Source organism: Camelus ferus, chromosome 10 (genome assembly GCF_009834535.1).
Source record: "Camelus ferus isolate YT-003-E chromosome 10, BCGSAC_Cfer_1.0, whole genome shotgun sequence".
Taxonomy (NCBI): domain Eukaryota; kingdom Metazoa; phylum Chordata; class Mammalia; order Artiodactyla; family Camelidae; genus Camelus; species Camelus ferus.
Window position 1 is genome coordinate 60,882,746 of NC_045705.1, and position 19,747 is coordinate 60,902,492.

Here is a 19,747-nt window from a genome sequence, read left to right on the forward strand (position 1 = left end):
GGGACAGAGTGGTTTAGGTTGGAATCATCAAGTGTGGCTGTGTGGTCCAGGGGTAGTTATGAGAGTATCACACAGGAGCTTCTAACCATGTCTGGGAGGGCAAGGAAGCTAACCCAAGACCAGAAGGGTGACCAGCAGAAGAGGAGGGAGAGCAGGGTTCCAGGAGGAGGGAGCAGCATGTGCAAAGGCCTCGTGGCTAGCAAAGCCCATGTGGGTCCTCTATGAGGACTGCAGAGGTGGAGTGGCCGGAGACGCAGTGGGGCCAGCTCCTGAAGGGCCTGATGAGCCTCTATGAACCTGTGGCTTTATTTTGATAATGTCTGTGTCCTGGGGAATGGTGATCCCCGATGAAATGGGGTTTGGGGACCAGAAGGCCCAAGTTCAAATCTCAGCTTCACATCCTGCTGGGACTATGTAATTAGATAAGCCACTTAACCACCTGTTTCCTCACCTATAAATGAAGGGTACCCTTACCTACCTTGCAGATTGTTATAATGATCAAATGCATTAATACGTATAAGGCATCTAGACTAGTGTCTGGTATACAGTAAGCACTCAGTAAGTACTGGTGATTACTGTTGTTGGGATACTGCATGTCATGCTATCAGCAGACTGCCTGGCACCTCGAAGAGTTAGTTCTCTCCTCTGAAACTTCCTGCCCCTGCATCCTTTCCATCCTGGCTTCAGCCCAGGGCCTGGCCCTCCCCAGCCCTGGCCTCCCTGGAGGGCTGTGGTGGGAAGGGCCTGATGGGTGACAAACAGAGGCTAAGGCCAGGGGAGCCAGAGTACAGCTGTTTCCTGGGAGGTCCCTCCCCACCTCTTCCCCGTGCTGAGGTTGACCCAGGACCCCCAGCAACTGGATCAGAATAGGGAAAGGGGTGGGGGAAAGGTCCCCACAGCAGGCGTAGAGGGCAGGAGGCTATTTCACAGGCTCACAGTTTGCAGAACACTTCTGCCAGGGGGAGAGGATCCACCCATCACCTATGAACCCCCTGGAACCCTCGAGTCATTATTTCTGTTATAGATAAGGAAACTGAGGTGCAGAGAGAGGGAGCCATTTCCCCCAAACTACATAGAAGCTGGTGGCTAGGGTGGGACTCCCATCCCAGGATGGAGAGGTACACAGGGACTAGACATGGAGGATCTTGACAGCCCTGCCAAGACTCTTGCTGCCCACTCCAGCAACTCCCACCCACCACCCTCTCCCACTGCTGGCCCGCTTCACAACCAGCTATCACAACCCACTCAGCATCCCTCACATTCACTAGGCCCACTCTCTCAAGCCTCAAGCTTTAACACATTATTCTCCCATTGCTTGTCCAGAGCAACCACACCCAAAATGGACAATGCTAGGAAGTCAACACCTCGTCCAGGAAGCCTTCCTTGCTCTTTACACATCTAATCCTAGCTGGACTGGGGTCCATCTCAGCCTCCTTTGCCTTCCTGATGACCACTTTCCCAGTGGGTTGTCTTCATCTTTTATCTGCAGCACTGAGAGCTCCCTGAGGGCAGGAACAGGAACTGACTCATCTGTTGCCCTTGCCTGGCACAGGTGGAGTTTATTTCCCCACCTCTTGAATCTGGGCTGGCCTTTAGACTTGCTTTCACTAATAGAATATGTTGGAAATAGCAATGTGCCTGATCCCAGCTTAGACCCCAAGAGGCTTCTGCCCTTCTGCCTTCTCTCTCAGAACTCTGTCATACCACGTAAACAATACCAACTCACCTGCAGGGGGGAGGGCAGTGAGATACCATGTAGACCAGAACTGAGTTGTCTCAGGCCAAGGTTCCAGAGGTGTGAGAGAGCCCAGCCATTAGCAGAGCTTCCTCTTACCCACAACTGACCGCAGATGTATGAGTAAGCCCCACTGAGTCCAGAGAACTTTCCAGCTGGACAGGCTTGTGAGCAATAATACATGCTTATTGTTTTACACCACTGGGTTTCAGGCTTATTTGTTACACAGCAATAGCTTACTGATAAAAACACATAAATAAATGACTAGAAGTAAATGTATGACACAAACACAGCAGTAGAGGAGAGATGGAATGCCTGCCTCCTGCTCCTCTCACCTTGTACACATCATGGCTGCCCAGAACAGCATCAAACAGTGTGTAGAGGTCGTTGAGCAAGCCCACCACCTCGATGGGCTCACTCAGGGTGGAGATGGTGGTAAAACCCACAATGTCACTGAAGTAGATGGTAACCTGGTCAAAGTACTCTGGCTCCACAGTCACCCCCATTTTCAGAGCTTCAGCCACGGACCTGAAGAGATGGGAAGGGCCAGAGTCACAAGGTGGGAGGACCCCTTTCCATGGTTGGGAGTGAGGGAGGAATATTTGGGGGAAAATCCTAGGTTGAGTGTCAGGGGATCTGGGACAGGTCTGCTGGTGTGCTGACTCCCCTCCAGCAAATACCTGCCCGTCTCCAGTCATTACTTCCTCTGAAGTCAGACGGGGGAAATTGTGCCCTCTCCTTGTTCCCAAGGCAGTGAGGGAGCAGAAATTCAATACTCACATGCCTAGCACTGTGCCTAATACATACAAGGGCTCTATGAAAATATGTTGGACAAATAAACAATGAATGAATTGAACGAACTCATGGAACCCAGATTTACTGAGCACCTACTACGTCCCAGGTCCCATGCTCAGAGCCACTGAGGCTAGAGACACAATCAAGTCCACTCACGGAGGAAGCATCTGAGAGAGCAGCCTTTCAGTTTTCTGTCTCTCCAGCTCCAGTTCCTCAGTCCACTCCTGGATCAAGTCCTCCAGGTTCTGGGAATACTTCCCCAGCATCCTAAATATAGAGTCAGCAACACTGGTTTTCTTGCCTTGGTTGATGCTTTTGAACTGAAAATGGAATGAAAAGCCCAATTCATCCATGAAGGTTAGCACATTCGGCCCTCAGGTTGAGAATCTGGGCCACAGGAATGAACCTGACGTAGTGCCTGCCTGGAAGGGCTGGATTGGTGGGAAGCAGATATGTAATAGACAAGGGATGGCAGTTCTGACAAGGGGAAGCACAGATGGCTGGGAGGAAAATGGGTTGGTTCTCTATGAGGCGGACAGACAGGGAGAGGACTTTATAAAGGAATCCATGCCCAGCACTGTATCACCATTAACAAACACACTGGGTCTCACAAAACACTGTGGAATAGGCATTCTTTGTTCTTAAAGATAAGTGGATGGATGGATTGATGGATGGATAAATAGATGGGTAGATAGATAGAAGGAATATGTGTAAATTATTTATATATATAATCTATACCTTTTTTCCCTTCTCCTTTTTCACAAAATTTTTCTTTACAAAATAAAATAATAAATATGTAAGGGCATTGGGACCAACAGAAAGTGAAGGTTAAAACAAAGTTAATCTACAGCATGGTACTAGCACAAAAACAGACATATGGATCAATGGAACATAATTGAGAGCCCAGAAATAAACCCACAGACTTACAGTCAATTAATCTTTGACAAAGGAGGCAAGAACATACAATGGAGAAAAGACAGTCCCTTCAGCAAGGGGTGTTGGGAAAACAGCCACATGTAAACCAATGAAGTTAGAACACTCCCCCACGCCATACACAAAAACAAACTCAAAATGGCTTAAAGACTTAAACATACGACAAGACACTACAAAACTCTTAGAAGAAAACATAGTCAAAACATTATCTGACATAAATCTCAGCAATGTTCTGCTAGAGCAGTCTATCCAGGGCACAGAAATAAAGCAAAAATAAACAAATGGGACCTAATTAAATTTATAAGATTTTGCACAGCAAAGGAGATCATAAGCAAAACAAAAAGACAACCTATGGAATGGGAGGAAATATTTGCAAATAATGGGACTGATGAGGGCTTAATTTCCAGGATATATAAACAGTTCATACAACTTAATAACAAAAAAACAAACAACCCAATCCAAAAATGGGCAGAAGACCTAAAAAAGCAATTCTCCAATGAAGACATACAAATGGTCAATAGGCACATGAAAAAATGCTCAATATCACTAATTATCAGAGAAATGCAAATCAAAACTACAATGAGGTATCACCTCACACCAGTCAGAATGACCATCGTTAAAAAGTCCACAAACAATAAATGCTGGAGAGGCTGTGGAGAAAAGGGAACCCTCCTACTCTGTTGGTGAGAATGTAGTTTGGTGCAGGCATTATGGAAAACAGTATGGAGATTCCTCAAGAAACTAAAAATAGACTTACCATATGATCCAGCAATCTCACTCCTGGGCATATATCCAGAGGGAACTCTAATTCAAAAAGATACGTGCACCCAATGTTCATAGCAGCACTATTTACAATAGTCAAGACACAGAAACAACCAAAAAGTCCATTGACAGATGACTGGATAAAGAAGTTGTGGTATATTTATACAATGGAACACTATTCAGCCATAAAAATTAATAAAATAATGCCATTTGCAGCAACATGGATGGACGTGGAAATTGTAATTCTAAGTGAAGGTAGCCAGAAAGAGAAAGAAAAATACCATAAGATATCACTCATGTGGAATCTTTAAAAAAAAAAAAAAAGACACTTATTTGAACTTACTTATAAAACAGAAACAGACTCACAGACATAGAAAACAAACTTATGGTTACCAGGGAGGAAAAGGGGTGGGAAGGGATAAATTGGGAGTTTGAGATTTGCAGATACTAACTGCTATATATAAAATAGATAAACAACAAGTTTCTTCTGTATAGCACAGGGAACTATATTCAATATCTTGTAGTAACCTATAATGAAAAAGGATATGAAAACAAATATATGTATGTACATGTATGACTGAATCACTGTGCTGTACACCAGAAATTGACACAACATTGTAAAGTGACTATACTTCAATAAAAAAAATGAGGGAAAAAAAGTTAACCTAGGAGGGAGGAATATATGCAAAATGACGCTAGAATTGGTCATAATTTTGGATATGAGCTTCCTAGCAACAAAGCAAATACAGATTTGCAACAAAGCAACAAAGGGAAATACAGATTACACAGTCCATGGAGTCCATGGGACAAGGGTGCATTAAACTAGTTGCTCAAAAGAACCGTAACTATTGTTGATGCTGAACAGACAGAAGTACCTCTCTTAGGTCTTTATAAGAGGACATTCACGTGTTGTCATAAATAGTACCTTCAACAACAACCTTACAGGAAATATGGAAGTGCATTTCCTCGGGGAGGCTTACTAGAATCTTCCCCTGTGTGGTTTGTATCTTCCCAAAGTGGAGTCAGTAAGAGAAGCAAATTAATTATGATCAAAGAGGAGGAGTGTATTTTTGTTTAACTTGAGCACCTTGACGTCTGTGTGTATGCATGTGTGTAGATGTGCATATCCGACCTCCATTAATACTGCTTCTCTCCAGTAAATGTCTATAAGGTGGGGAGGACAGCAGCTTCCTTCTCAACATTCATTTTCTTATTTAATTGCATTGGCTGGTACTCCCAGAACAATGCTATTTGAACATGACCCAAGTCTTTTGACTCCTGCATGTGGAATATATCATGTGTCTGTCTCTGCCTTTTCCGCCCCTGAGCCTTAGGGAGGCTCTTTTCCCACAGTCACCACTCACTCAAGGCAAGAGCTTTCTCCCCCACCTCACTGGCCACAGCAATCTCTGATCCCTGGAAAGATTTCAGGCTGGTGTTTTAAGAACTGGTTGCTCATCCTAACACTGCAACCCACCCTCACAGTGGCCACGAGAGCTCATCTACTCTGAGGTCCAGATTTCCCATCTGTGATGTAGGACACTGCATCCCCCTGACGACGCCCGAGCTGAGGTGGGGAAAAGATGTGGGGAGAAGGGTGGTGGGAAGGCTCTTCAGAGGACACCAGTGTGTTTCTCCTGCCTTCCTGTATCTCACTCCCTCATCACCTGTCTGGACGCCCCTCTCGCTCACTGAAACTCTCCTTGGCAACGTTCCTCTGTGGCTGGGGAGTGGAGGGCAGGAATGGGGGGGGCACGAAGATGTCACTTCAGGCTTGATGGGCTGGCCCTATGGGAGCCATTAGCCAGCTCAGTCAGGCTCACACACTCCGTCACCACCAGCCAACTTGCCTCAATTTCTCTCTTGTAAAACCCAGATCATAGCAATGCTTCCTCAGAGGGCTGGCATGAGGATTAAATGTAGTAAGCATGGCACTTAGCACAGAGATTGGCCCTCAGGAAGACACTCATAAATGTCTCTGGAACCCAGGGTTCTGAGAGAGCTTTTCTCAGAAGGTGTCCCTCAGGCCCCACCTTCAATGGTGAGGATGCTGGCCCATTGCCCCCTTTCTGCTCAGGGTTTCCAGGCCCTGGGGATAGTGTGGGACCCCACACTGGGCAAAGTGAAGTGAACTGATCAGCTGTTTCTTGTGAGCAGCCAGCTCCTCTGTGGGCACTGACCTGGGTGTAGATCTGGTCCAGGTTGGGTCTGTCCTCTGGATCCTCCTCCCAGCACTGCTCCATCAGCTGGATGCACTCAGGCGGCCCGTGGTCAGGAGACACCAGTGGCCAGCACAGGGGAGGGGGAGACACCAGCTTCCTGATGATTTCTGCAACAAGCACCCAGTGGGCAGTGGGGCTGAGGTCCCCAGGAGGGCTGGTGGCAGGGGGCTGCACTGGCATGCGGGGAGGGAGGGCAGGGTGGGCCTGTGGGGGTGTGGAGCTCAGGCCTGTGGGTGTTCCATGGCCCCTAGCTCTGTGCCCCAGGGCGTGCTGGCCAGCAGACCCAGCATTGCTGCTTTCCTGAGTCCACCCCAAGCATGGCTGAGGAAAGGGTCTCCACCTGGGAGCCAGGAGAGCAGGGCTCCAATTCTGGATCCACCACCACCTCTCTATGAGATGGTGGACAAGACAGTGACCTCAGAGTCTCTGTCTCCGCATCTGTGAAATGAGCTTAAAAAACCGCCTTCCTGAGAGCGCTGCTGAGAGAAGACGGAGGATGTCAGGTGCCCGGCCCCTGGTAGGTTCTCTCCAACCCCTGAGCCCTGCGCAACTTGCTGCTACTTTATTGCCAGTGATCCCACGAATGTGCTTAAGACCTGGGCACTGTGGCTCTTTCTAGCAGCCCTGCTGGTGCCAACTTTCCACAGGTGTGAAGCAACACTTTGCTTATTATTGTCACCATCGCGGTGACTGTTTGCCCCGGACAACCCCTGACAACCCCTGACATGCATCCTTTGTCCCCGCTCCACATGATAAGGACACAGACTAAGTAGAGATCAGATAGATCAGGCTTCCAGCTCTGTCTCTGCCACTTGCCGTCACTCCATGGCCTCAGTTTCCCCACCTAACAACTGATAGAAATAACCCCCTGTTCTCAGGAGCTGTAGGGGAGCCTTGTGGGGGAGCTGATTCACGGGCGCGCCGGGAGGAGGGGCTGGGTACCTAGCACAGGCTCTCAGCAGCACAGGAGGGGACTTCAAGATTACCCGTTTACATTCTCTACAAGTTGTGCCACCCCTCAGAGCCTCAGTTTCCTCACCTATCAAAAAGGCAAAATAATAGTGCACAACTCACAGGGCTGTTAGAGGTAGAGCAGGTTAATCTCTGAGGGGGGCTGGGATCCTCCTCCAAAGCGGTGAGGAGGTGGGAGCCCTCAGAGCCAGTGAAAAGGAGCTTCTTTCTGCATCTCCTCTTGCTGACCTCCTTGTTGGGGATAGTGCATGAGTCCTTGACCCATTTTGCAGACAGGGAGACTGAGGTTTCTGGAGGTGAAGTAGGTCACCCACAGCCACAGGGCTGGTAATAAGCAGATGCTAAAACTAGACCTGACCACCTCCCAGCCTGCACGATTTTCTTTCTGCCCAGAGGTCCCCAGTCTGTAGGTGTCAGACTTGAGGGCCTCTGAGTAAAGGGTCTGGCAAGCTGTATGTGCTTACAAAGGAGTGTGGGCAGGTGGAACCAATAACACATCTTGCGTGCACACATTCAACTCTTTTTCAAAAGGACTCAGATGGTGGTGTGATGAATAAAATACAAATCCGTTTCAAAGTGTTGCTGATTTCAGGGCAGATTTTTGTCTTTGGGCATCTTCTCGGTTAGTGGATGTGAAAAGTCAACTAGTAGCATGTGAGGCTCCAAATTTTTTGACACTAAGGTGGAGTCCTCCCAGGCAAGCATGTTGGGAACCCCTGGCCCAGACCAGGCCAGGTTTCATGTTCCCTCCCCGTGCTGGGCCCACTGTCCACACCCAATGCATTTCCAGGATGGGTCGACCCTTTTGGCCGCTGAGGTGGGAGGCTGCAGAGAAGATGCTCGGTGGATGACTCCAGGAGACTTTAGGGCAATAGCCCTGAGCTTGCCCAAATTCCAGGCCTCTGCTTCCCCGAGGGGAGTTCCTTCCCCTCTCTGAGCCTCACTTCACTCATCTCTGAAAAGAGTGTACATACTCACCCCCCAGTGTTGTCCAGTGAAATAGTACACATGAAAATGCTTTGGAAACCGCAAGTGCTCCCCGCACACAGGATCTTAAAAAGATGCAATTTCTAAGAGCAAGAGGGATCTGTTTCCAAGTGGGAGAGTCAGGAGAGAACCTGGGATTCCCCATTAGCACGCCCCTAAAACCACTCAGGCTGATATTTACTGAGTGCTCGCCATGTGCCAGGCACTTTGTCTAAATCATTTCACTGCATCCTCACAAATACTCTGGGAGGCAAGAGTCATCATCCTCATCTTACAAGTGAGGAAACTGAGGCTCAGAGACTGAAAGAGAATTACTCAGAGTCATGAGGTGAATTGGTGTGGAGCTGGGCTTAGGTCAGTGTCCCTCAAAGGCAGTGCTCTTGACATTTTGCTCCCTGAGGCAAGGAAAAGTACAGCCAAGAAGTGTCAGGTCCAGGACTGACGGCCCAATCTAGGGGCGGCCCTGGGATTCCAGGCCCGGTCCCTGTGCCTAAAGCCTGAGGGGCCCTGTCCTGAAGGGTCCTGCACAGCGGCATGGCTTGCAGACCCCATCTGGCTGATCCTCCCACTCTCAGCAGGCAGGTGTCGGGGCGGGGCAGGGGGACAGATGAAGAGCGCTGAACAAATGGCCTGACCAAGCCCCTCCCTCTTCCCACTCTTCCACCTCATAAATCTGGGGCCTGGCATGCTGATTATTCGCTGAGCAGTGTTTTGGTGGAGGAAGCAAGCAGGGCCAGGCCTCCCTGTGAGTTAAAGATTATCCATCCCAGGGTGGGAGGGGTGGTGGGCACCCCTCCATCACTGCCTGCACTGCGGGTCAAGATCCAGGGTATCTGTGGGACAGGTCCCTGGAACTGGATGGAGGCAGCAAGGGGACAACTGGACAAGCAGCCTAGGGTCCAGGGAGCCCTTCCAGAGAACACAGAGGGGTAGGAAATGTTTCTGAAGTTGGGCCCTGGCACTGGAGTCAGAAGAGAAAATGTCTAAGACCAGGTGATGATGGGGAAAGTGTGAATGATTACACACAAAACACAGGGACAAAGATGCTCTTAAAGGAGCCCCACTCAGACAGAGAACCAAGCCTTCAAATGCTGAGCAGACTGGCCACATTACACATGGACTGGATGTCTGACACATTTCTCTATTTCATCTGCACCATAAAGATGAGAAAACTGAGGCTCAGAGAGGGTGAGTGAAGTGTGTAAGGTCATGTGGTAAGTGTGTGTTACAGGGGAAGAACTGAGGTCTGCATAGACACAAGTCTGCTGGGCAGTGGGGGTGGTTAGGGCGTGAGCACTTCCAGACGTGGCAATGACTGAGAGAGGAAGGAATAGACTGAGGCTTTCACCCAGAAACCCATTTCTTTAGCCCTGGTGCTGGTCAGAGTAGCCGAAGGCTGCATAGTTTAAGCTCAAGAAACCTAATTCTCATGGTCAAACCAAGCATGTGCATCTGTGTGGTGATTTTCAGGCCCCAATTTCCTGATGGTCACAGAGCTCTGCCACTATGTGGGGACTCTAGCCAGAGACAGGCCAAGGAAGGAGGAGGAGGATGCTGTACCTTCCGCTGAGAGCCCTAAGGAGCCATAAGGTGGGCCCCGAGTCAGCACCTCCTGCAGGATGACGCCAATACTGAAGATGTCCCCTTTGAGTGTGCCCCGCCCGGGTGCCCCAGCTCCCCGCAGCAGCTCTGGAGCCGTCCACAGCAACTCTGCAATCACAGGCCAGGGCCACACCACCGTCACCCACTGACCACCCAGGCTGGCCAGGCTGGGCGGGCACTTCACACCTATGATGTCATCACCCTGCCCCCACAGACCCGGAGGAGGGAGGTGCTTCTGTTCTCCCCTATTCACAGGTAAAGGTCCTGAGGCTCAGAGAAGAAAAGCGATCAACTCAAGATCACATCACAGGAAGTGACATCTCCTGGTCTCGCCCTGCCTCGCAAGCACCCAATTTAAACAGAGACCTCAGAACCTACTGGCAGCTCCCTGCCCATCTCCAAGCTGACCCTCTGGGGCTGATCGGGGGCGCGGAGCCCGCTGAGTGTCCCGGAGCTTGGCGTAACCGTAGTCAGTGACCTTTAGCACAAAGCGTCCATCCAGCACACAGTTTCAGGGCTTGAGGCAGCCATGAGGGAAATGCCGGTGGTGCAGATACCACACCCCCTGGAGTGGAATAACAGGGGCCCCTTAGGTCTGTGGTGAGTGAAAGGGACCCCTGCTTCTCTCAGCATTCCCACAGTCCTTAGGAAAACTTCCTGCCTCCTCTCACCCTTTGCTGCACTGTTTAGATTTTTCTGTTAGACAAAGTGAAAAGAGCCCAGGCCTGGGCAGTCTGAGCATCTCTTGTCTCCCTGCCCTCTCCATTGCCCGCCCCACCAATGGCTCCTGGCCCGGTGAGGGTTCTCACACAGATCAAATCCAGCAGCAGGGAGGCCTTGAAGGTCCAGTCCAGCCGCAGAGTCTCATTCCACAGCAGGTCTTCCACGGCTGCCCCGGGCACAGTGCTCCAACACCAGAGCACTGACCCCAGGGGCCACGAAGAAGCCCAGGAAGCTGGCGATCTCGTGCTGCAGCTCCCGCATCTGCTGGGGCAATGGACACCTTAGCAGCCTCAAGGGCTGGACCAGGTACAATCCACGTCTGGCCCCCAGTACTTAGCACCCAGCACAGGGCAGAACACAGAAAGGCATCAGAAATGTTGGATGGATATGATAAGTGGATGGATGAATGATGGGTGGATGGACTGGATAGATGGATGATGGATAAATGGATAGATGGGTGAATAGATGAGTGGATGGATGGATGAAACAGTGAGATGAATGAGTGGAAGCATCATGAATGAATAAGTGAATGAGCCATAGCCAACTTCACAGGATAGGGATCGAGGCCTATTCTCAATCTAAGTGACACCACGGACCTGAAAACTGTGTAAATTCTCTCACCCAAGACTCAGAGATTGATGAGGAGAGGAGCAGAAGGGATCAGGCACAGGTATAAAGCAGCCAGGCAGGCCAGAGAGCTTGAACCCAAAGATGGAACCCTTGCCTGGTGTGGCTTTCCTCACAAAACCAGTTCAGGAGTCAGCTAAGTGGGAGAAACCTGAATACTCTCCCCACGGTAGAGATTCCCATGCATATTAGCATATGTGATGAGGTAAGAATGGCCTCAAATCCTTTGATACTCCTGCCATCAGGAGGTTGAGCTTCTGACCCCTCCTCTTGAAACTGAGCAGATTTTGTGACACTGTGACCAATAGAACATGATGGAAGTGATCTTGTGTGTTTTGGGTTCAGGTCTTAGGCCCTGAGACTACATGGAGTAGAATGGCAAGCCCTGCTGAGCTGGCTCTTCCAATTGCCCAGCCAAGGCACCAAGCATGCAAGCCATCTGAGGCGCTCTGGATGGGGGGTCAGCAAACCTGTCTGTACCGAGTCCAGGTAGTAAATATTTTAGGCTTTGTAGGCCTTGTAGTCTCTGTCACCAATAATCGCTTCTGCCATTGCAGTGTGAAAGCAGTCACAGACAGTACACAAACCAATACAACTCTGATCTGCAAAAACAGGCAGTGGGCCTGACTTGACCTGAGGGCCAACCTCAGACAACTCATTTACAAGCTTCAAACCACTGAGTGACCCCCCAACCATGGCCAAGTGGAACTGCAGAACTGCTTGGCTGAGCCCCCACAAATTTCCTACCCACAAAATTGGAAGATATTATAAAATGATTATTGTTTTTAAGCCACTACATTTTGGGATAAGTTGTTACACAGTCATAGATAACCAGAACAGCGTATTAAAGGTTCTGAGAATTCCTGTGTCTAAGTCAAGCAAATTCTAAACTCATTAGACCACATATAAGACCTTTTTCTAAAGAAACATCTACACATGCAAGATGCCCATTGAACTTCCCATCGCTTAATCTCTCCAAATCTGATTTCAGATGGTAGTGATGTTGAAATAATAATAAAATTCACCACTTACCAAAGGCACCCTACTTGCCAAAGATAGTTCCAGGTAATTTCATGTATTCTTGCCTATCTTTATAGTTCCCCTGGAGTGGATTTCATTAGCACCAATTTACAGGAAAGCTAGGTGTCCTGGGGAGGCAGGATTCCATCTGGGATCTTCCTGACTCAAATCCTATGCTCTGTCCTCCATCTCACAATGCCTCTCAGGATGGTGACAATCTCAGGGTTGAGGGGGCTTATGTAGGTAGTGATGACAAATGATTGGAAACTCCCTGAGGGAAGGAACCCTGTCTCTCTTCTCACTGCTGTGTCCCCAGAGCTCAGAATGTATTTGGTACTCAGTGAATACTGGACAGAGGATGGACGTGTGGAGGGATGGAAGTTACAGGATGAGGTCCTTCAATGGTGTTGATTATGCCATGTGACGATAGGGGTGGAGGGGATTGTGCCCCTGGTAGTCATGGTGATGATCATATTGGGGTGGGGATGCTGGGGTGCAATGGTGGCAGTGCTGGTGTACATCTGTGATGAGAGGCTGGCGATGGACAGTGATCCTGATGATAGGAAGCACCTCCTCTTTTGAAGCTAGAAGCTTCCACATTGAGTAGGGACCAATCCAGATCCATAGGGGTCTCCGGACAGCTCCCCCTCGCAGCCCACCCTCCACGACCTCCGCAGCCCTACCTTTCTAAGGAGGCTGAGGCAGCTCGGCCGCAGCTCAGGGACTGTGCCAGCTTCAAACTTCTTCAGCCACACCCACTCTCCCTGTTTAAGAAAGGACAACAGGAGTTCACTGTTGCTGCTCCCCAGCTGTGTGACCTCGGGCAAATCCTTCAGCCTCTCTTGGCTTCAGATGTGTTCTTTCTGTGTCTTCCCAAGTCAGTGAGAGCCTGGTGAGAGCCCGGCCAGCGGACTCCTTTGGTTGACAGACCTGAGTTCCAGTCCTAACTCCACCACTTTCTAGCTCTGTGACCTCAGACAAGTGACTGGCTCTCTGAGCCTCATGTTCTGTAAAGCGAGGATAACACCCCCATCTCTGTCGGGAGCTCTAATGAGAGGTGGATGCCGAGTGTGTAGCTCCTGTCCTGAGGTCAGCTTTACTCTGCAGGCCTCGGCCACCCAAGACACCCCAAACCCAGCGACGTGAGGGGGACTCTGTGACCCCAGGACTCTAGGGGAGGAGGCAGGGAGGGTGGCAGAGGTGGAGGCCTCGGGCTGTGATCGGTCCTCACCGAGAGCTAGCTGTAACCTTAGCCCTCTCTCCCTTCCTCACTGATGGATTTCTGCTTCCTCAGCCCGCCCACAGCTACTTCAGAGGAGCAGACAAAACCTGCTTTGCACATCATTAAGGCCTCCTTCCAGCAGAACACAAAAAAGATGGAATTCCCCAAGGGAGAAGGTGGAAAAGAGGGAGCAATAGCCTTGTGTTGTTTCCCAGAGAAACAATTAGCCTCATCAACCATGAGGCATGAACAGGAGAATCAGAGCAGCAGTTGACTGTTGAATTTGAGAAGACATTTCCTAAGAAATCACAGTGTGCTCAGCAACTTTAGAATCTTGCTGCTCTCACCTCTGAATTTCCAGCCTCCTTGTCAGCTGCTGGCTCAGGCTCTGCCCGAAGGCTGCATGGGGCCAGGTGCTGTCCCACACATCTGGGCCTCAGGGACCCAGGCTCTCACTGTCTGTTGCTGAAGTAGGCAGGACGGTGACTCAGGTTGGTCCAGTGCTGAGAGAGACCCTGGGGTAGACCCACGCCAGGAGTGCCCAGGCCCAAGTGGCCAGGGACTGGTTGTTTCCCAAGGTCAGATCACAGACTCTGTGGGACTAGGGGTTAGGGGTCCAGCCAGCCACTTCTAGCCCTGTCAGCAACTTGCTGGGGGACCCCGGCAAGACTCTGTGCTTCTTCCGGCCTCAGTTTCCCACTCTGCAGCACGAATGGGGCCTACAGAGGCCCAAGAGGCTGTGGGCTCCCGTGACTTTGCCCAAACTGACTACACTCCCCAGACCTGGGTGTGGGGGTGGCAGGGGCCCTCACCTGGTACAGAGCCATGTTGGTGGGCTCCTGGGAGGCTGGGAGTCTCCTTGCTGGCCCCTTAGCTGCCGACCTCAGGCTCCCACCATCTGCCACACTTCCTGATTCACTTGCACTGTCTGCGTGCAGCCTCTTGAGGGTGCAGGCACAGTCAAGAGTCTAGACTGGGCCTCAGTCCAGGGCTGACCACCCAGCCCTGTGCCTGCCTCACCCACCCTTCTGCTCGGGCCCCGATGGATGAAGGTAAGCTCCTGGGCTGTCAGCAGGATCCGGTGGGGGCCCCGCACCAGCTGCAGCTGCTGGAGGCCCAGTCTGGAAGTGAGAGAAAGTGCAGGACAGAGGGGATGCACAAATATCACTGCCCCCAGCCCCGGCTGGCTCCTTGGGCCTGCCTCTGACCCAGAGCCCTCCCCAACCCCTCTCCCTGTTTCCCTTCCTGTCCCCACATCAGTCCCAGCTGAGCTAAGAGGGCACCACTGAGCACTGTCCCCCACAGAACCCCTTAGCCCGGCTCAGGGCTGGACCCTAGGCCTGATGCACCTGCTGGTCCCCAGCCTTGGTGTTTCCAACTCGCCTGGAGGCCTCATGGGGCGGCCAGAAGCTGGGGTGAGGGCTGGGAGTGGAGGGCTGCCTCTCCTGGATGTGGCTGAGGCTCAGGGAACACAGATGACTTCAGACCCAGGAAGAATTGTTTTCAAAGCTGAAGGGACCTGGGAGTCAATGTGGTCAAGTCCTTACTGTTCAGATGTGTAACCCGAAGCTCAGGGAGCATGGAGCCTTATACAAAGTCCCAGGCTTCTTCCACAAGTCTTAAAAGGGCCTTCCCAGGAGGCATGCCAGCCTTGACAGTGCCCTGACTGAGGCTCTAAGATGAACAGGAGTGCAGGGTGGTCCTGAGGTCTGAGATGGAGGATGGGAGGCTCCCTGCTGACAGCCAGGGCTGCGTACACAGGAGAGGTTCTGTGGGATGGCGGGGGGGGGGGGGGGGGCGCACACAGGGGCAAAGCAAAACTCAAGTGCACAGAGAACTCACCTGACGAGGCAAGTGAGGGCCCCGCCGGCCAACACCAGGACACCAGCCAGGGCCAGAGCGAGGAGGCTGCCTGGGGGCTGGCCACCTGTAGGGGAAGCAGGGACAGACATGAGTCCTAACAGTAACGACCAAATAAGGAACTCAGCCCCTTCATTCAGCTCCTGCACCCTTTCCTGAGTCCTCCTCTGGGATATAGGGACACAAACCACTGCTTAACCCCATTCCCAGGGGCAAGGCCCAGAATGGCCCTGGGCTGGGAAAGCCTTATCTACGGAAGGACCGTCATGCACAGATGTTGACTTCCAGCACTGCTGTTGGGGTTCTTACCTCAGACTCCAGGCCTCCGGGGCCCTACATACCCTGCTCAGACCCCATTACAGTCCTGACCACACTCTGGCCCTTGTCTGCCAGCATGTCCAGCTCTTCCCTCTAGACTGAGAGCAGCTGGACAGCAGGGCCTGTGTCTTACATATCTCGGTGTCCCTGGCACCTAACACAGGGGCTGGACAGGCAAGATGCTGAATCAAAACTGTGGATCCCTGTCTATTGTTCTCCTGCTTCTTGCATACTCCCCACGACGGGCAACTCAGTATCTGTTTGGCAGTCAGTTTCAGTTTTATTCACTTTGACTGTTAGAATAGCCTTCCTTACACTGAATGCAAATCTCTCCAGCCCTCATATCAGGATTGGGTATGAAGAGGCTGCTTAGGATCGCTGGGCAAGGTGGGGATGGCTACTTTGCTTGGGCAACCCCAGCATCAGCCTGGGCTGGCAAGGCAGCAAAATGCCAGGCCCTATTCTGGAGAGAAGACTCTAACCTCCACTGCCACAGAAAGGGGTCAGGGATGGGGGTGAGGGCATCCTTTCTTCCTTCCTCGTCTCCCTCCCTTCATTCCTCATCTCCCTCCCTTCCTTCCTTGTGCTGAAGGACAAGCACTGTCTGCCCGCTGATGAGCCTCCTCCAATCTTAAGTAAGTTTAGATAATAAAAATAGCAGCGAATGCCTTGTAGTACTTATTAGACTATTAATGTACATTGTATTGCACTATGCACACATTCTAAGGATATCATGTATTCGATTCATTTATTCTACACAACGACCTGTGGAAGCAGGTACAGTCAAGATGATGAATTCGTGGAAGAGGAAACAGAGATAGGCAACTGTCTGGGAGTGGCAGAGCCTCGGTTCAAACCCAGGTAGCCTTGCTGGCGCATCTGGACTCCTAACCACGGTCCATCCCCTCTCTCACCCAGGCTCCTGGGAAGGAAGCTTGACTCGTCATCTGGAGGAGGTGAGGGAAGAAGCACAGACAGGAAAGCAGTCCAGGCCGAGGGAGCAGCAAGCACAAAAGTTCTGAGGCAGAAGCATAGCAAGTGTGTTCAATGGGAAGGCAGCGCTCAGCGCGGGAAAAGCTGAGGGCGGGGAGCTGAGGGGAACCGCGCGCTGTGAAGTCTCGCGAGAATTCTGGCCTGACCCCGGGCGAGGCGGAGCATCTGCAAGCTCCTAGCAGGGGAATGCCAGGTCTGACTGGCATTTTCCAAGGAGCCTCCAACCCACCACATTGAGGTCCAGGGAGAAGGGCAGAAACAGAGGGCCTGTTGGAATGCTGCTGCGGTCACCTGGCAAGAGACAACGGGGCCCTGGACCAGGGAGGAGGCAGGGGAGTGGTGAGTAAGGCTCTGCTTCTGGACAAATTCTAAAGATGGAGACTCCAGGGTGCGCTGACAGGACTGCGCACGGGGTGTGAGGAGGCAAAGATGCTTGAGACTCAGAGAGGAAGGGGCTGCCGTTACCTGCAATGGGGAAGACAATGGGAGGAGGTGGGGGAACAAATGAGGGGTTCAGTTTCAGACAACATCAAGTTTGAGATGCCACCTAGGCATCCAAGTGTCAGTAAGAGGGGACGCTGAGGGCTGGTGGGAGCCTGAATGAAACACCATCCTTGCCCTCATAGAGCTGATGTTCTTGAAGACCAGCCCCAGGCCTCGTTCTCCACAGGCTTCCGTCTGGAGGCAGAGACAGTGACAGTGGAGATAATGCCACACAGTGTGGTCAAAGCCGGGAGGGAGCAGCCAGGGCCTAATGGAGCCCAGAAGAGATCTGTACAAGCCCCTCTTCCATCAGCCTTGGCTCGCAGACTTCACCCTCATTCATTCATTCAATCAACAAACATTCCTGTGTGCTGAGCTCAGTGCCGAGAATTGAAGATGCAACGGCAGATAAGATTCACAGTCACTGTCGGCACCGTGATGGAGCCCACAGTGTACAGGGGGTGGGGGGTGAGGGCCGGTGCTCTAAGCCAGGGCAGGGATGATGATTCATTCACTCCTCAGTCCTTGGAGCTAAGCACAGTGCCTGGTGCCTAGCAAGTTCTCAGTCAGTATTTGTGAAAGAAGAGTGGCAAAGAAACAGTTGAGTAAAGGCTTCTTCTTACGAGCTCCCATGAGTCTGGGGACAGATGGCACTAAAGCCATGCACCCAGGGACTGTGGGCAGCACAGAGGTAGAGCCCCCAACCCTGGCTACAGAGTTGTTCTGTAGGAAAGAAAGGATTAGCCAAGCAAGGCTAAGGCACCCCAGGAAGAGTAAAACACACATGCCCAGGGAGGCCCAAAAGGGCGACATGTGTCTGGGGAAGGGTGAAGAGGAGCAGTGTCAGGACATGGGCCTGAAACAGCAGGCAGAGCCTAGGTCGGGCGATGGGGGCTGCTGAGGTCTGGGGCAGGCAGGGCCAAACCTGAATTTACCCACCGACAGTAACTGTAACCAGGTGTGCATTAGGGAATGTGGGTGCACTTACTTATACGTGTGGGCCTGTGCTCATCTCTGTCTGCATATGTGCTTGTATGTGGGTGCAGTTTCATCAGGGATAAAAGTCTGAGATGGATGAATGTCAGGAATGAGGACATGTAGATCTTGTGTCTCACACTCCTCAGTGGCCTTGAGATAAAGGGAATCCTGCACTTGCAGTCGGGGGACTTGGGGCTCTCTGTGTGATCTTGGGCAAGTCACCTAACCTTTCTGAGCTTCAGTTCTCCACTGGGGCCTACAGAGGATAGTGGCCTTGTCACAAGGCTGCGGTGCAGTTTAGGAGAGCTGAGAGATGGAAACATGCTGGTAAATGTTTAGATCTTCTCGGCTAAAGGGAGGCCTTCCTAGTCCCTGGCGCTTCACAACCCTGGTTTAGTCTTCTCAGTAGAGGGGTCAAGTCTCTTCCCTACACCTGCTCCTGCTCCTCACATGACTGTCCACATGGAGAGCCCTAATGAATAAATGATGGACAGATGATGAATTACCTCTCAGGCATAGTGTATTGGGGTCAAACCAGCAGCTGGAGTCACGTGCTGGAGGGGGTCCTCCTGGAAAGTGTATGGCCCTGCCCAGAGGCTAAATTTGCCACATGCCTGTGTCCAGGATGTGAGTGGGGACCAGCTGGTTTCCCTGACCATCTGTGTCCAAAATGACGTACTGAGCCAGCCTCCGGCCTTTCTCATCTGTCCGGATCCTCTGGCTAAAACCAGCCACATCCAAATCCCCTGTGTGGTCCCCTAAGTGGGCCCCTGAGAGTTCTGCCCCATAGCCCTCAGAGCGGTTCAGGGCATGGGCCAGCAGGACAACAGCATCATAGATGGTTCCAAAGAGTGGGGACACCTGTGGAAGAGAGGGTCTCTTAACCCCACAGCCCCACAGCATAGGCTCCCAGACATCTCTGAGTCCTGCCTCCCACCAGCAGCAATGGTTTGAATGGTCATCCCCTTTCCCACTCCCAAAACAGTTCTCCCTTTGATCCCAGCACTACCTCAGTCCCCACTCAGAAGCCTGACAGTCTGCATGGCCACCACCACCCTCACCAGCATCTCAAACATACCTAATATGTCCAAAATACAATTCCTGGTTCTTCCAAACCAAACCCCAGTCATTCCTCCCACATTTTAAGAAATGGAACCACCACACGCCCAGTTTCTCAGGCCTGGGCTTAATTCCCAACTCCTCTCTTTCTCTCTTCCAGTTCATCATCATACCTTTTTGGCTCTGTTTCAGAATTTGTTCCCAATCCAGTTGACTTTTTGCCACCTCTACTCCTGCCACCTGGGTCCAGCCCCACTCACTGCTCCCCTGAACCACACAGGAGCCTCCTAAGGGCCTCCTTGCTTCACCTGGCCCTCTCCAGTCCATTCTCCATAAAGCAATCAAACCATGTTTTTAAAAAAACAAAAAATCAATCATTTCTTACTTAAACCCTGCTGATGGCTTCCCATTTCATTTATGATAAATCCAGGCTCCTTACCCTGGCTTACAAAGCCT

The 19,747-nt window shown here is 51.4% G+C and overlaps 1 protein-coding gene across 1 annotated transcript in view; it reads right to left on the reverse strand.

Moving 5' to 3' along the window:
- LOC102509037 (guanylate cyclase 2D-like) overlaps positions 1–19,747 on the reverse strand; it is a 40,208-nt gene that overhangs the window by 11,958 nt on the left and 8,503 nt on the right. The window contains 12 exon segments of the mRNA XM_006173318.2: positions 2,071–2,263; positions 2,687–2,850; positions 6,406–6,554; positions 9,967–10,116; positions 10,417–10,573; positions 10,818–10,895; positions 10,897–10,992; positions 13,062–13,142; positions 14,413–14,541; positions 14,625–14,721; positions 15,443–15,527; positions 18,739–19,109. Of these exon segments, the coding sequence (XP_006173380.2) occupies positions 2,071–2,263; positions 2,687–2,850; positions 6,406–6,554; positions 9,967–10,116; positions 10,417–10,573; positions 10,818–10,895; positions 10,897–10,992; positions 13,062–13,142; positions 14,413–14,541; positions 14,625–14,721; positions 15,443–15,527; positions 18,739–19,109 (1,750 nt within the window).